The following is an 18,182-nucleotide window of genomic DNA, read 5'->3' as shown; positions in this document are numbered from 1 at the left end:
GGAGGTGCCACACTTGCGCCCACACCTCCCCCCTCACTTCTCTCCAAGGCCCCAAAGGAAACTTCCATATCTGCCACAGATTCACCTGCACCTCCACCCACATCATCTACTGCATCCGCTGCAGCCGGTGTGGCCTCCTCTATATTGGGGAGACAGGCCGCCTACTTGCGGAGCGATTCAGAGAGCACCTTTGGGCCACCCGGACGAATCAACCCAACCAACCTGTAGCACAGCATTTCAACTCCCCCTCCCACTCCACCGAGGATATGCAGGTCATTGGACTCATCCACCGCCAAACCACAACAACGCGATGGTCGGAGGAGGAGCGTCTTATCTTCCGACTGGGAACCCTCCAACCGCAGGGGATGAACTTGGACTTCACCAGTTTCTTCATCTCCCCTCCCCCCACCTTGTCTCAGCCGGGTCCCTCCCGCCCGGCACCGCCTTCCTGACCTGCTGTCTTCTTCTTGACCTCTCCGCCTCCACCCTACTCCGACCTATCACCTTCACCTTTACCTCTTTCCACCTATCACATTTCCAACGCCCCTCCTCCCAGTCCCTCCTCCCTACCTTTTATCTTCTCCTGCTGAACACTCTCTGCTCATTCCTGAAGAAGGGCCTGTGCCCGAAACGTCGAATCTTCTGTTCCCTGGATGCTGCCTGACCTGCTGTGCTGTTCCAGCAATAAAGTTTCAACTTTGATCTCCAGCATCTGCAGACCTTACTGTCTCCTCCTTTATGAGGGGCAGGCCATGTCTCACAAACCTTAAGTTCTTTGAGGATGTAATGAGACAAGTTGACGAAGGTTAAGCAGTGGATGTGATATATATGGATTGCAGTAGGCATTTGATATGGTTCCCCATGGTAGGCTCATCTAGAAAGTTAGGAGGTGTGGGATACAGGGAAATTTGCTGTCTGGAATTGGCTAGCTGAAAGAAGACAGTGAGTGCTAGCGGATGGAAAGTATTCCGCCTGAAGGTCGGTGACTAGTGATATCCTGCAGGGATCTGTTCTTGGGCCTCTGCACTTTGTAGTTTTTATAAATGACTTAGATGAGGAAGTGGAAGGGTGGGTTAGTAAGTTTGCTGATGACACAAAGGTCGGTGGCATTGTAGATAGTGTGGAGGGCTGCTGCAGACGACAGCGAAACATTGACAGAATGCAGAGCTGGGCTGAGAAGTGGCAGATGCAGGTCAACCTGGATAAATGTGAAGTAATTCATTCTGAAAGGTCGAACTTGAATGCTGAATAAAAGGTTAAAGACAGCTTTCTTGGCAGTGTGGAGGAACAGCAGGATCTTGGGGTCCACATGTATAGATCCCTCAAAGTTTCCACCCAAGTTGAAAAGGTTGTTAAGACGACGTATGGTGTTTCAGCTTTCATTAACAGGGTTATTCAGTTTAACAGTCGCGAGGTTTTGCTGCAGCTCTATAAAGCCCTGGTCAGACCACACTTGGAAGATTGTGTCTAGCTCTGGTGGCCTCAATATAGGAAGAATGTAGATGCTTTAAAGAGGGTGCTGTGGAGATTTACCAGGATGCTGCCTGGATTGGAGGGCTAGGAGAAAGTGAGGACTGCAGATGCTGGAGATCAGAGCTTAAAAATGTATTGCTGGAAAAGCGCAGCAGGTCAGGCAGCAAAGGAGAAGGAGAATCGACGTTTCAGGCATAAGCCCTTCTTCAGGAATTCTTCAGGATTGGAGGGCACCTGTTATGAAGAGAGGTTGAGTGAGCTAGGGCTTTTTGCACCCGAGAGAAGGAGGAAGAGAGGTGACTTGATAGGGGTGTACAAGGTAATGAGAGGCATGCATAGAGTAGATAGTCAGAGACTTTTCCCCAGAGCAGAAACAACTGTCATGAGGGGTCATAATTTTCAGATGATTGGAGGAAGGTATAGGGGAGATGTCAGAGGTAGGTTCTTTGTGCAGAGAGTGGTGGGTGTGTGGAATGCACTGCCAGTGGTGATAGTAGAGTTAGAGACTTTAGGGTCTAGACTAGAGTGGTGCTGGAAAAGCACAGCAGGTCAGGCAGCATCCGAGGATCAGGAAAATCAACGTGCCTGAAACGTCAATTTTCCTGCTTTCCAGCAACACACTAATCTAGACTCTGATCTCCAGCATCTGCAGTCCTCACTTTTGCCTCAGAGACTTTAGGGACATTTAAGCGACTGCTGGACAAGCACATGGACAGCAGTAAATTGAAGGGTAATCTTAGGTTAAGATAAATGCTCAGCACAACATCGTGGGCGAAAGGTCCTGTACTGAGCTGTACTGTTCTATGTTCTATGAATGAAAGCAACAAAGTTATGCCTTAAAAACAAGGGCAAAAGAATTTAGAAAGTACCAACTCAAGAAAATGTACATTTAGTTTGTTGAATCACTGACTGCACCAAACGCAAGGCTAAAGTTTATTCCAATTGTTGCAAAAAAATAGTTCCACAAAGTTTCAATGAATAAAATGTTGAGTGTGTCACCACTGATATAATTAAACAAAGTAAATTACTAAACATAAATTCAAACAGAAATTTCAAAAATCAACATTCAAGGTACTAAGACAGGCGTGGCAGATGAGATTTGGGGATTCATTGATGTCCTTTTGATCGATGTGAAAAGCTTTCTACACAGCTACCTACTGCCATACACATCAGTAACTTAAAAGAATATTAAAACAAAGCATCACATTATGCTACAAAAGCAGAATTAGGTCAGATGACCAAAAGTCTGGCCAAAGAGGCACATTTTAAAGCATATTATAACAGAAAAGAGCAAGGTAGCGAGGTGAGAAGTGTGATGAGGATGAAGTCATAGAGTCACAGACATCTACAGCACAGAGAAAGGCCCTTTGGCCCAAACTGGTCCATGCTGACCAAAATATCCATCCATGCTAACGCCACTTTCCTGCACTTGGCCCATATCCTTCTAGACCTTTCCTATCCATATATTGGCCAAATGCCTTTTAAAGGCATTTTGCCTCAACCACATCCACTGACAGCTATTCCATACGCGTACCACCCTCTGTATAAAAAAAGTTGCCCCTCAGGTCCCCTTTTATTTTTCCCCTCTTGTCTTAAATTGATGCCCTCTCGTCTGTGATTCACCAACTCTGGGAAAAAAAACTGAGTACATTCACCCTATCTATGCCTCTCATGATCTTGCACACTCCTATAAGATCCTCCTCAGTCTCCTACGCTCTAAAAGGTCCTAGCTTATCAAACCTCTTCCTTGAGTCATGGCAACATCCTTGTAAATTTCTTCTGCTCTCTTTCCAATTTAATAACAATGTTTCCTATAAACTGAACACAATACTCCAAGTGTGGTCTCACCAATGTCCTATACAACAGCAACATAACTTCTCAACTTCTATACTTAGTGCCCTGACTGATGGCCAGTGTGACAAAAGATTTTTTCACTGCACTGTTTACCAGTGACTCCACTTTCAGAGAACCGTGTACCTGAACTCAAAGGTCCCTCTGTTCCACGAAACTCCTTCAGGCCCTACCATTCATCATGAAACTCCTACCTTGATCTGACTTTAGAAAATGCAAGACCTTACACTTATCTATATTAAACTCGATTTGCCATTTCTCGGCCCACTTCCGCAGCTGATCAAAATCATGTTGCAACTTGCCAGCTCCCCTGGATTCCATACAATCTAAGCTTCCAGAATAGCCTACCATGTGGAACCTTGTCAAAGACCTTACTGAAATCTATACAGACTACGTCCACTGCCCTACTCTCATCAACCTTCCTGGTCACTTCATCAAAGAACTCTAACAAATTTGTGAGGCATGATCTCCCACACTCAAAGCCATGCTGACTATTCTTAATCAAACCTTGCCTTTCCAAATGAATGTATATCTCATCTCAAAATCTTCTCAAGTAACTTACCTACCTCAGATGTTAGGCTTACTGGTCTGTAGTTCCCAGGTTTTACTTTGCAGACCTTCCTGAATAAGGGCATAACATTCGTTACCCTCCAGTCTTCCAGAGCAGCATCCATGGATAATGATGATGTAAAAATATCAGCCAGGGCCCCCACAATTTCTTCTTTAGCTGCTTCAATATTCTTGGATATAACTGGTCAGAACCAGGAGATATAACCAAATTCATACATTGTAATATATCCAACACCTCCTCTACTGTGATATGGACTCTCCCCAAGATATCACCACTAACTTCCTCAAGTTCCCAAGTATTCATGTCTTTCTCCACAGTAAGCACAGAGGAGAAATATTCATTGAGGAGCTCGCCCATCTCCTGCGGTTCTACACATAAATGTCCACTTTGGTCCTTGAGAGGTCCTATTCTCTCTCTAATTAGTCTTTGTCCTTTAATACACTTGAAGAACCTCTTTCGATTCACCCTAATCTTCTCAGCCAAGGCTACTGTGTGCCCCCACTTTGCCCTCCTGATTTTCTTCTTCAGTAAACTCCTGTAGCCCCTATATAACTCCAGGGATTCCCTTGATCTCAGCTGCCTGTACCTGAGCTATAACTCCGTTTTTTTTTTGGTCAAAGCCTCAACGTCTCTGGTCATCCAGGCTTCCCCATTCATGTCAATCTTGCCTTTCACCCTCACAGGAACATACAAACCTTGAACTCTAGCTATCTCACTTTTAAAGGTCTCCCATTTGCCAAAGGTCCCTTTGCCTGCAAACAAACTACTCCAATCAACCCCTGCTAACTCCTGTCTAATTCCATCAAAATTTGTTTTGCCCCAATTTAGAACTTGAACCAGTGGACCACTGTTGTCCCTCTCCATAACTATTTTAAAATATATAGAACTACGGTCACTGGTCCTAAAATGCTCCCCCACTGTCACCTGTAGAGATCAGGGACATAGCAAATGAAGATATGGTTATCCATGGTGGTGCAATTAAAATCAGGATACATTAAGCCAAATTGAGGAGATCATAGATGTCTTGAAGGTGTGGGGGAATTGAGGAGATTATAGAGAGGGATTTGAAAGCAAGGATTAGAACTTCAAGTTGTAAAGTGTGGAAAAATATAGCAGGTCAAGTAGCATCAGAGGAACAGGAGTGTCAATGTTTCAGGCATAAGCCCTTCATCAGAATTTAGAGTGAATTGGGAGACAAATTGGTAACCAAGAGCAGAAATAATAGAAAAACAAAAATTAGTTCAAGTCAAGACATGGGCAACAGAGCTCAACATGAAGTTCATCAGAGTGCTTTTGGGAAGGCCACTGAGTTAGCAAAATAATCATTACTAAAACCATGGAATAGTCTTTGTAAGCCTGTATGATCTGCAGCGGGAATTCTATAATCAGCATCATGTTTGCTAGTTATCTGTTATCACAAGTAAATTAAAAACTCACCACTGACACTGCCAGTTCCAGACCAAGTGAACTCCAGCTGATAATTAAGGTCAGCACTCCCAGCAGTGCCGCACTATAGACAGAAAAAACAGTGAAAGAGTGACCATCATAGCTAAAGAAAACTATATTAATTATTTTACAGTAAAGTATAAATCTTACAAATATGAGTGCCCATACTTTATATTAATCCTTCTTTGGTTTGGCAGTAAAAATTAAGTTCAGTTTAAATGGATTACATCACCACCTCAAATATAATTAATGTAACATTTAATATGCCACAGATTATTTCTTTTAACAAAATATATCGAACTATCCATTTTTCAATTTCAAACATGATCAAAACAAGATAAATATTTGATGGTATTGAAAATTTAACAGGTTGTAAGTAAGTTGGTTAGTTAATTTTTTAAAATTCAAAAATTTGAGTCATCTTGTTTTCTGAACTGCCAGGCAATTTGACACAATACAACAGTGTTATCTATTAACCTCTGAAAAAGCTCATTAAAATGCCGAAGTAAGACAATAATATGCTAACAAATTGCTAATATATCCTCAAGATTGATAGCTTGAAGTCAAATAATCCATTTTAATATTTGGAAGTACGTCATCATAACCAATCCAGTGCACTGTAGCAACTTAAACAGCTGTTGGTTTGTACACAGACATGGAAATGCTTATCGACAGTCTGCATAATGAAGCCATAGGACACTTCAGAATCCAGATGTCAAACATTTCTCCTGGCTCATTAAGATCTTTATTAAAAAGCAGGAAGCAGTTACAACCATGTGAACTGATATCTAATATGAATAAATAATTGTTATGATATTGGCTGCACTTTGGTAATGTATTTATTATATCAAACAACCTCCACTTTCAAATCAACTTTCAAGTGACTTACAAAAGGTGGAAGTTACATTATTCTGTTCAGATAGGTCCAGTGGTTATAAACCTGGTATAAGTCTCACCCCCATTCAATTTCTGATTTTAATAGAGTTCTTCATCAACTTTTCTCAATGCACACATTGTAATTATGAATGCTTAGCTGAGCTACAAAAGGTGGTTGTCCACCTGATAAAGAAGCAGTGGCTCAAAAGCTCGTGCTTCCAAATAAACCTGTTGGGCTATAACCTGGTGTTGTGTGATGTTTAACTTTGCACACCGCAGTCCAACACCGGTTCCTCCAAGTGATTTACTTGTGCACAATAACTGGCTGTGGCCAGACAGCTCAGAGTCAATTGCCTCGACTAAGGAGATTCCAATTTCCTGGTTACATATTTTTTTCTTTTCTTTTTTTGAACAAAGTCAGTCTTAAGGTATTACATTTGAATGCACAAAGCATTTGCAATAAAGATACACACAATAACATGCAAATATTTGTAAACCAGGACAATAGGATTGTTAATACAGAGTCATGGTTGCAGGGTTACCAATCTCTGATTATATTTCTTTTGGCAAAGCTTATATTGTGGGTATGTTTTTCTTTAAAAATATACAATATCATATGCAATATGCAGCCCTGTATAGCAATATCTGGAAAAACATATTAGCTTCAAGAAAGGAAAACACAATGTAACATCTGGTACATTGGGCTGATACCATTTTACTTGATCCGACTCTCCCAGAGTGTCAGAATCCGTACATATTACAAACAATGATTTTACATACTGTGTGCCTGTCTTTTTCTTCAGGTTTTACAGTTTTACAATGCAGGCTTAAAGTCTACAAATCTGGCACTTTGTCACGATGATCTAATTCCTTCACCTGCCAATCTCTGATTATATTAGTCAACTAGAGCCTTCTTGATTGGACCAAATTAACAACCCCAAACCCAGTCAGTCAACGAGGTCAAGCTGGTTCCAGTCACGACAGCCTGCTCTCCCCCTCAAAACCAAGTCCAGGGATGGACACTTTGTTTTTGGCTTGTAGCTTTTCCTGCAACGTTTTCAAACCAAGTCTGGTTCCTCTGATTCAGATTCTAACATGGGCGGTGTGTACTGGACCATAAGCAGCATCTTGCATTTGCAACATCCTCTTCTTCAAAAGGTAACGTTGTCAAGGCTGCATCCATCTTGGACTCTGAGAATTGCTTGACACTAGAGGGAGGAGGAAAATCTACAGTTTTCTGGTTGGTCTGAGGGGCCAGGTATTTTTTTTGCTCCTGCCCCGTTTGCAAGGTAACAGCTTTCAGGTGATCCACGTGTTTGTTCAGGACTATATCACCTACCCGAACTTTGTAAGTGACAGGACCTGACCCTGCATCGATCTCGCAACCAGGGCCATTTCCATGGTTCTGGTATCAACTTTGTCTCCAGAATTAAATTGTGTCTCTTGCTTAGAGGCAGTATGTGGACAGCACTGGCGTTCCTGCTGTCATTTTACCCTCCCCACCAGGTCTGGGAATATTAGGTTTAACCTGGTGTGGAATCTTCTGCCCATCAGCAACTCTGCTGGAGCTATCCTTGTTGTTGTGTGTTGGTTGGTCCTATAATTGAACAGCAACTGGGCTAGTTTGATATCAATTGACGCTGTAGGCTGCACATTTAAGTCTGCCTTCAACATTTGGACTGCTCTTTCTGCGAGATCACAGATGATGGATGGCTGAAGGGCTTTTGCCCGAAACATCGATTTTTTTTTTTCCCTGCTCCTCAGATGCTGCCTGAACTGCTGTGCTTTTCCAGCACCACTGTAATCCAGAATCTGGTTTCCAGCATCTGCAGTCATTGTTTTTACCTGGCTGTCCTTCTGTGCCAATACAATTTGACTTTCGGAAATATTCGAATTCCTAGTGGTAAATGCATCCCATTGTCCATGACCAATACTTCTGTGAGTCTATGTATCATGAACGATGCTTATACACATCCAACCACTTTGTATAGGCACTCACAATGACCAGGAACATTGAGCCCATGAAAGGACTGATATAGTTGACAGAAAACCTAGTCCAAGGTTTACCTAACCATTCCCACAAATGTGGGGGTGCTGATGGTGGCAATTCTTGTCCTTTGTTTATGCTATAAATTCTGTGTCCTACGAACTTATACTGCACAACCACCTGAAGGAACAGCACTCCGAAAGCTAGTGCTTCCAAACAAACCTGTTGGACTATAACCTGGTGTCGTGTGATTTTTTTTTTTTTAAAAAAACTTTGTCCACCCCAGTTTGACACCAGCTCCTCCAAATCTTGTCCTTGTTGACACTCTGGGCACTGCTCTACCAACACAGCTGTGTCAGCATTCAACTCCAGCAACCAGACTTAGATTCTTACCAGCAGCTTTATCTTGGAAACTCCTGGATGACCGTGGCAGAGTTCAGTCTGAATCTGGCAGGGAAATTTACACAAGACAATCACCCTTGCTCCCCCAAGTATTATGCCATCCTCTATGATGATATGGTCTCACCGGATCCAGAAAGGTTTCAGTCCTGGTTGTGAGGGTCCTTCTGCTTCCCCATTACCATTGCTAGGACCGGATCTTTATGTGTCCGCAGTCAAATATTGTCAGTGGTGACTGGTATGGTGTCTAGGAAATTCAAAACTAAAACTGACTCTTCCAGGGTAGGTACCACCGGTAGACTAGCTGCCACTGGGAGGCAGCTCAAGTATCCACATTAGTCACTTGGCTTCCTGGACGGTGTTCTAAGTTGTACGTGTCAAGAACAGGGCCCAACCCTGAATTCCATTGGAAGCTATTGGTGGTACCACCATGTCATAGAGTCATACAGATATACAGCACAGAAACAGATCATGTTTCAATTCAACTCATACATAGCAACCAAATATCCCAACCCAATCTAGTCCCACCTGCCAGCACTTGGCCCATACCCCTCCTATTCATATGCGGGGGCTGATGAAGGGCTTTTGCCTGAAACATCGATTTTTCCTGCTCCTCGGATGCTGCCTGACCTGCTGTGCTTTTCTAGCACCACTCTGATCTAAAATCTGGTTTCCAGCATCTGCAGTCCTCACTTTCGCCTTCCTATTCATATACCCATCCAGATGCCTCTTAAATGTTGCAATTGTACCAGCCTCCACCACTTCCTCTGGCAGCTCATTCCATACATGTACCACCCTCTGCATGAAAACGTTGTCCCATAGGTCTCTTTCCTCTAGTTCTGGAATCCCCCACCCCAGGGAAAAGACCTTGTCTATTTACTCTATCCATGCCCTCATGATTTTATAAACCTCTGTAAAAGGTCACCCCTCAGCTTCCGACGCTCCAGGGAAAACAGCCATAGCTTATTCAACCTCTCCCTACAACTTAAATCCTCCAATTCTGGTGACATCCTTGCAAATCTTTTCTGAACCCTTCAGGTTTTACAACATCTTTCCGATAGGAAGGAGACTAAAATTGCATGCAATGTTCCAAAAGTGGCCTAACCAATGTCCTGTACAGCCGCTTTATCACTTCCCAACTCGATACTCTGACTGATAAAGGAAAGCATACCAAATGCCTTCTTCACTATCCTATCTACCTGCAACTCCACTTTCAAGGAGCTATGAACCTGCACTCCAGGGTCTCTTGGTTCATCAACACTCCCTAGGACCTTACCATTAAGTGTATAAGTCCTGCTAAGATTTGCTTTCGCAAAATGCAGCACCTCACCTTTATCTAAATTAAACTCCATCTGCCACTCCTCAGACTATTGGCCCATCTGATCAAGATCCCGTTGTAATCCATGCGTTCCTATAGTAGCCCTAGGAGGGGTTAAATGATCTGTTACTATGAAAAATTCCCATCTGTAAAAGGTACTGGTGGAACTTCCTGACACCAAAGGTGACCGCCAAACCTTCCTTCTCTATCTGGGCATGTTTGGAATCAACATCAGTCAAAGTCCAGGAAGCATATGCTATCGGACATTCCTCTCCATTGGGCCACTAGTGAGCCAATGTTACCTGATACTGTACCATCTCACTTCGGATCACAGTAGGCCAATACCTTGGATGATGATAGCTGCTTTTTCACTTCCCTAAAGACTATTTCTTAGCCACACTACCATTTCCAAGGTTGACCTTTTTCAATAGCAGTTGTAATGGTGCCAAGATGGAGGCCAGGTTGTGTATAAATTTTCCGTAATAATTCACTAATCCAAGGAAAGACCTAAGCTCTGGTGCAGACGTGGGAGCCAGGGGTCCTTTGATTGGCCTCACTTTCTCTCCCAATGGGTGTAACCCGGTTTTGTTGACTTTGTGACCCAAGTAGGTCACTGGGAGTGCCTGGAACACACATTTTTCCCTTCTAAGGCATATGCTCACTTGGGAGAAATGTTCAAGCACTATGCCCAAGTTCTCCAAGTACTTTTTAATCGGTTTTCAAAATGTTCTCTATGCTCCACTGGAAAAGGGTGCAGGCTGATGATACCCAAATGGCAATCTTGTATATTGATATAAACCCTAATGGGTATTAATTGTAGCTTACTTCTGGGACTTCTCATCAAGTCGCAATTGCAGGTAAGCATGGCTGATGCCCAGCTTTGTAAAGGATAGCAACACCTCCCACCTCCCCTTTGATAGTCCTAAGCCTTTCCTGAAATATTCCTGGGTATTTCACTAGGACTTAACTGAGGCAGCCATTTTCTAATTGAAAAATGTTGAGCCAATCCAGGTGAATCTTCCTCAACCAATTCCACCCCAGTTGGCTTGGGCTCAAGCCTTTTACTACCATCAGTGGTAGGAGAAAGTGAGGTCTGCAGATGCTGGAGATCAGAGTTGAAATGTGTTGCTGGAACAGCGCAGCAGGTCAGGCAGCATCCAGGGAACAGGAGAATCGACGTTTCGGGCATAAGCCTGAAGAAGGACTTATGCCCGAAATGTCGATTCTCCTGTTCCCTGGATGCTGCCTGACCTGCTGCGCTGTTCCAGCAACACATTTCAGCTACCATCAGTGGTAACTGCACCAACTGCTTCTAATAGGAGATCAGAACTGAAGTCATACCTTTAATCTGCAACAGTTCCCCAGTGTATTCTTTCAGTCTGGCTGAGGTCTTGTGCAAGGTTAACGATTGGATTCCTGAGTGAATCTTGTTAAAGGCAGATTCTGCAACCACAGATATAGCTGCACTAATGTCGACCTCCATAGGAACTAGGTGACCATTTAAGGCAACATTAACTTTAACTGGCTCCGATATCACTAAGCAACTTAATTGCTCCAACTCACAGGTGGGGGACATTTCAGGGCGTGAACTCTCTTGGGTACTGCCTTGTTGGACTCCTTTGCTGTCTCGAATCTACATACTGACAGCAACTACAATGGCTTGCTGATCCAGATCCTGAAGAACCTTTTTGCCACTTGGCAGAGACTCGGCTTTGTTGTGGGGTTCGGCTGTGGGTTGGCCTAGGGTCCCTCTATTAAGAATATGCCCTGCGTGAGGGTCTGCAATTGACTACAATCAAGTGGTATTCTCCAGGCTCAAAGGTGAGGCAGCTCACTTCCATTGGGATACCCTGTAGCTCCCATGCTCTATGTGCCGCATTTTCTAATGACAACACCAGATGTTGTGCATGTTTGAAGTCCAATTGGGCTTCAAGTTGGTGCTTCTGCATGGTTACGTCATTAATCCCACATGCCAAACGGTCTCTCATTCAGTGTTCAACTTTGTCAAAAACCTCGATACGGATACGGTTTTCTAACTCGCAAATAAAACTGATTGCGTATCCGAATTAGAGGAGGCTGGGCTCGTAATATCCCTTAATTAACTCTGACAACTCTTTAAAGGTTTTAGTATTTGGGGCCTCTGGGAAAGTTAAGCCGTTTATAACCAAGAATGCTGTGGGTCCACAAACAGTCAGAAGGATTACTTGTTGCTTTTCGTCTGCCCCAATGTCATTTGCCCAGAAAAAGTATTGCATTCTTTCCACATACTGGGCCAGACTTCGACAGGAGGATAAAATGAGTCAAGCTCCCTAAACAAAGGCACAATGTCAGAAATGCTTACCTAACTCCAAGATGACTGTAGTAAGCAAATGGTCTTCAGGCATGCCTTGTTTTCTCTCATTGTCACTGCAATAACTGCAGAGCGGCCGATATCCCGTCACCAAGTCACCCTTTATTTACTTGTGCACAATGCACTGGCTGTGACCAGCCAGTTCAGAGTCAGTCACTCTGAGGGAGAGGATCTAATCTCCTGGTTATATTGCTTTCATACAGAGGTTGGGACCCGCCACCAAGTCCCCCTTTATTTACTAGTACAGAGTACACGGACTCCTGGTTTTTCTTCTTTTTGAGGCCGGTATCCCGTCACCAAGTCACCTCTTATTTACTAGTACACAGTACAATGGCTGCAGCTAGCCAGTCTCCTGGGTTTTTTAAAAAAAATTATTTTACAGATTGTTTTAATTCACCAAAATAAAAGCACAAGATGAAGGTGGTAAATATTAAAGCCAAACCCCATATATAGCATCTTTCTTGATCTCAGGCTGTACATGGTATATTTAAAAAATAAATCTAATCACTCTTGTTACATAAAAAAACATGTCAATCTGCCCACCAAAATCTTTCAAACACTGATACATGGTAATGAAGATAGTATATTTTAATGATTTGCCTGATTTTTAAAAAAATTATCAAACTGTACAAAATACAAACAGTTAACAATGAACAGCAGTTTGCAAAAAACAGCAATTTACAGGGGAAAGGAGCAGCAAGGCCACACCCCAAGTAGTACAACCAGTTCGCAGGGAAATGAGGACGAACCTCAAATCCCGCCTTATCTCACTAAAAAGCAAACAGTAAGATGCAAACACATACAAAACATCTAGATCAACCAAACAATAAAACAGTGCACATGTCACAGACACCCCTGGCAACCCAGGAAACTATCAGCCCCTTTCTTCTGATTACACTTGTTAATCTGGAAAGCACTGGATGACAACTCTTAGTCAACAAGGTCAACTCCAATCACTACATCAACCTGGCAGTAAAAATCTGGCCCAATAAGTTAATATCCTCTAAGGAAGAATCAGAGGGGTGAAAAGTGTCTTGCAGAAAGAATAAGGGCAAGTAAAATTCTCCAAAATGAGTAATTTTGGACATTTTTTGTCTAACCCTGGTTGTGAGTGGAAATAATTGGCTCACGGAAGGCTATTGAGACAGCGCTGTCACTGATGATTACACAAAGACAACTGCTTGGACAATTTGCTCCGTTTCTGAATATTCAACCAGAAAACTGCCCTGATGCCACTAGTCCCAAACTTCTGATAACAATTTCCTAATGTGATCCAAGTTATGTGAGAAAGAGCTGCTGGAACTGATGTCCAAACGATAGATTGTTAAAATGAAAACAATTTAGCTGCCAACAAAATACACTGAATGCACTCTGCATCACACAAGTCACGTTCTGAACCAATAAGCCTCTCCCATCAAGAAGGACAAGGGAGCACCACAAATGGGAAGACCAACACCTGCAGGTTTCTCCCCTTTCTCCAAGTCACACTCCATCCAGACTTGAAACTTGGCCATTTCTTCACTGTTGTGTTTCAAAATCCCAGAACTCCCTTACCAATACCATTGTGGTTGACCCTACACTACATATGGACAGCTAAAGATCAAGATGGCATTTCAAAATCTTTTCGTTATTAGATTAGATTACATTACAGTATGGAAACAGGCCCTTCGGCCCAACAAGTCCACACCGACCCGCTGAAGCGAAACCCACCCATACCCCTACATTTACCCCCTACCCAACACTACGGGCAATTTAGCATGGCCAATTCACCTGACCCTGCACATCTTTTGGACTGTGGGAGGAAACCGGAGCACCCGGAGGAAACCCACGCAGACACGGGGAGAACGTGCAAACTCCACACAGTCAGTCGCCTGAGGCGGGAATTGAACCCGGGTCTCAGGCGCTGTGAGGCAGCAGTGCTAACCACTGTGCCACCGTGCAGCCCACCAAAATCACCAGTATACTTATGCACACAAAAGCCATCGCCCTAAATATGTTACCTGCAGAATGGGATCATAGTGAATACATTTGCAATGAACGTACCCAAAGCTGAAATATTGAAACTACGTATACAGTCGTCCGAGGCTGGAATCGAACCCGGGTCCCTAGAACCCTCAGGCAGTTGCTGCACATTTGCTACCACATCTCTAACCTCAATTCCAACTTTAAACTTAGCTTTCAAAGTATATTAACAGACGGGCAACAAATGTTGGCCTGATCAGCAATAGCTACATCCTATGAATGAAGTTTAAAATAAACACTTACCAAATGAGGATTCCCTTTGAGTTTCGGATTAATCCAAACAGCACCAGCAGACAGATAAGAACATCAAAAAGTAGCAGGCCAAGATATCCCAACCATCTTGAAAGAAAAAGCACCAATAATAACATAAAACAAAATACAAAACAAATTCATTCGTGTTAAGCAGGTTATCCACCACACTCATAATGAAAACAAATGGCAATGTTATACTAAAATCCTTCTGCTCGAGTAGAAATGTGCTCTCTTTCTGGAATCTCCTTTGTATGGCATAGCAGAGATCATAAATTATGATAAATACAATCTCTTAATTAAAAACCAAAAGAACTGTAGATGCTGGAAACCAGACATCAAAACAGAAATTGCTGGGAAAGCTCAGCAGGTCTGGCAGCATCTGTGGAGGGAAATCAGAGTCAATGTCTCAGATCCAGTGACCCTTCCACAGAATTCAATATTTTATTAAGTACAAATAGTTCAACACAATTCCATCAGTTAGAAAAAATATTTTGTTGATTGCCTTATTTAATAAATTCAGCAAAAATTACTCTTTAACCATTCAGTTATAGTCATTGCTCGTTCACCAGTGCTGTCCAATGTAGAAAGTCTCCTAGTTGAGAAAAGTACATGCTGTTAACTTAGGCTATACAGATACATCTCCAATGTTACCACATATAGAACTATAAGAAGTTACTAACTTTTTGAAAGTTTACTGACAGTACTTCCTGAATGGGATAAACTGCATTTTAAAAGGAAGTTACATGATTTCAATACCAATGGGATTGGTCACCCTGGCATTTCTGACGAAGAGTTCCATATTGTAAAGACTGATGCAGAATGAAGACATTCCAATACTTATCTTCTGCATACTGATACAGAACCAGACACAAACACAGTAATGATGACTGAAGCATGGTTGTGGGAAAATCAGGGTGGGCATTTAATATTGAATTGTATAAATTATTTAGAAAAGATGCAGAGAGAAGTAATGAAGATGGGGTAGCTGAACTCATTCAGGATAACATAATAGCAGTAGACAAACTTTGCCCCAGTCAGGAAGTTACAGAGGATTCTAACAAATTATAAGCGGACATTACAGTCTCACAAAAAGGGCAAGTAATTCACAAAGTTCAACGTAGACAAAGGTAAGCTCACACATTTGGCAGGATGACCAAGAAAGTCACTTATACCTAAAACTTGCAGTAAAGTTGCACAAGGTAAGCATTTTTTAATAAGTACTTCTTTTGAGACAGACCGATTGAGTAAAGATATGATGATAAAGTCATATGAAACTTCAGTTAGACCACACTTAAAACATTGCATGGATTTCTGGTCATTAAATTTCAACAAGGCTATAGAGGCACTGGAGATAGTACAGAGAAGATTCGACAGAAATATGTAAGTATACATTTCAGAAAAGGGCCAGAAGGGTAGATCACTTTTATCTTGAAAAAAGGATGTATTAAGAAAGTTTTTTGGACAGTGGTTACTGAACGTTTCCTCTTGTGGGGAAGAACAGAACCGGAGATCAACCTGCGACCCCTACCAACCCCCAGAAAGATACCTACTGTGCTTGCCACCTGAGGATTTCATTGTTGCTGTACTTTCAGCAGTTTCAGCCTCAGACTGAGCACACACATTATTGGGTAAGAAGGTCTAAATTTTTAATTTTGTGCAATATTAATTCTTAGTTGGCATTGATCTGAAATGCACAGTTCAAGCTCTCTAGGGACCTACCTTAAGCAGCACATTTTTCCCCCAAGGGTTCCAGTGAAACAGCAAATTAATTAAGCACCAGCTGTACTGGAACCTCATTAAGTGACTCAGCTGGGCCTTTTGTGTTTGGAGCCTCTCAAAATTGCCGATTGAGTTGAGATTTTACTGCCAGAGTTGAATGTTTCAGCGAGTTAAACAGAGAAAGATAAAGAGGTGTTTAGTTGCTTTTGTCTAAAACGTTTCAGCCTCCAGTAAACAAATCTGATTAACTAGTGAGAATTGGTAAGTGATTAAGGTGTATCCTATACTCAATGATCAAAATAGTATATTCTGAGACTCTAAACTGCATTTAGACCAGTGGTAGATTGATGTCATGAACCATAATGTGAAATGAGTGCAGGCAAGCAGATGATTGACAAGTGGGATTAGTGAGGATTTAGAGTTTAGGTCTCCAGTTATTTTTCTCGCTCCTGTTTTTAAAAATACCTTGTTAAGTATAAGATTAATACTGGTGTTAAAAGAATAATTACAAGGAAGTGCAACAAGTGGGTGATTTTTCAAGTGCAAAGTGCAGAGATTGCAATGTGATTAACAAATTAAATAAAATATGATAAGGATGCTAATGCAGCACGTGGGAGCTGCAAGACACCAAAGCAATCCAGAACAAACAAATCTGTAATAAATGTTTGTAGTGTAAGGAACTTTGGATCAGAGTAGAGGAGACAGAACCCGAGCTATAGAATGTGCCACATCAGGGAAGGGGAATATCACCTGGAGATTTTGCTGCAAGAAGTGGCCATACCATTCAAAGTATGTATTACTGAAAATTGGTCTGTGGTCAGAAACAGGATGGTGTGAATGAAGATGAGATAGTTAGAGGACTACCTGCTGGGTTCCCATAAGAACCTTGGATCCTGCAACTGTCCCAACAGTTGCAAAGTTCTTTCAAGCTCTGTGACTATGAGCAGGGACAACAGAGAAGATGAGCAAACTGACCACTGACATTCCAGTTTGGGTGAGGATGGAGGGAGAGAGAGAGAGAGAGAGAGAGAGAGAGAGAGAGAGAGAGAGAGAGAGAGTGCGAGACAGAGAGAGAGGGTGCGAGACAGAGAATACATATACGGAGAGAGGAAATAAGAAGGGGAGGATCATAGAACCCCTACAAGTCTGGAAATAGACCACAGGGGTCAGAGGGAGAGCAGAGAACCTGTGGGGAATGGCAGCAGCGGGAGAGGAGCAAACCTGTGGAGGCGGTGAGAGTGGGAGCTTCCGAGATGATGTGAGGATCAAAAAAGAAATGTTGGGCATGGGGATTGGCTGCTTAGGAACCAACTTTAGAGACTGAATGAGTAATAACAGAAGGGTGAGGGGGAGAAAAATCCTTATTTGTGGTATGTAGTTTGTTAGGATAGAGAGAAAGTGTGAGCAAGAGACCAAGACCAAGAGCTTGAAACAAAGAAATCTGACTTTGGAGGGGTAATTGTTTTTTTGTTTGTAGTTGATAAGCTTCAAACAGCAGCCTGGGGCAACGTGGGAAATCAAGGAGGCTTCAAGTCTCCATGATGACCAAGTATGCAGGAAGTGTGTTCAGCTGCAGCTCCTGATTTACCACATGGAATGTCTGTGGCTGCAGATGGACTCACTTTGGAGCATCCATGAGGCTGAGAATCCTGTGGATAGCACATTTAAGCGAGTTGCTCACACCACCAGTAAGGGTTACACAGACAGAGAAGTGACCACCAGGAAGACAAGGAAGTGTGAATTGGTATTACAGGAGTACCGTAACAAGGACAGAACGCCCCTGGTGCTCACCTTCCACCCTACCAACCCCACCACAGAACACACCAGATGGCCTCCTTCTTTAGAGACCACAATTTCCCTTCCCACGTGGTTAAAGATGCCCTCCAACACATCTCATCCACATCCCACACCTCCGCCC

The 18,182-nt window shown here is 42.7% G+C and overlaps 1 protein-coding gene across 3 annotated transcripts in view; it reads right to left on the bottom strand.

Annotated features, from left to right (window-relative positions):
• The window catches only part of LOC122560473 (protein tweety homolog 3-like), a 301,083-nt gene that overhangs the window by 113,473 nt on the left and 169,428 nt on the right, over positions 1-18,182 (bottom strand). For all 3 annotated transcript variants that reach the window (XM_043711109.1, XM_043711111.1, XM_043711110.1), the window contains exons 5-6: positions 14,537-14,632; positions 5,333-5,405 (exon numbers count right to left, since the gene is read on the bottom strand). In XM_043711109.1, coding sequence (XP_043567044.1) covers positions 5,333-5,405; positions 14,537-14,632 — 169 coding nt within the window. The remainder of the gene's footprint in view (positions 1-5,332; positions 5,406-14,536; positions 14,633-18,182) is intronic.

The sequence above is a fragment of the Chiloscyllium plagiosum genome, chromosome 21 (assembly GCF_004010195.1).
Source record: "Chiloscyllium plagiosum isolate BGI_BamShark_2017 chromosome 21, ASM401019v2, whole genome shotgun sequence".
NCBI classification, from domain to species: domain Eukaryota; kingdom Metazoa; phylum Chordata; class Chondrichthyes; order Orectolobiformes; family Hemiscylliidae; genus Chiloscyllium; species Chiloscyllium plagiosum.
Note: the sequence above shows the minus strand (reverse complement) of the source record. Positions and strands in the feature narration are given on the sequence as shown.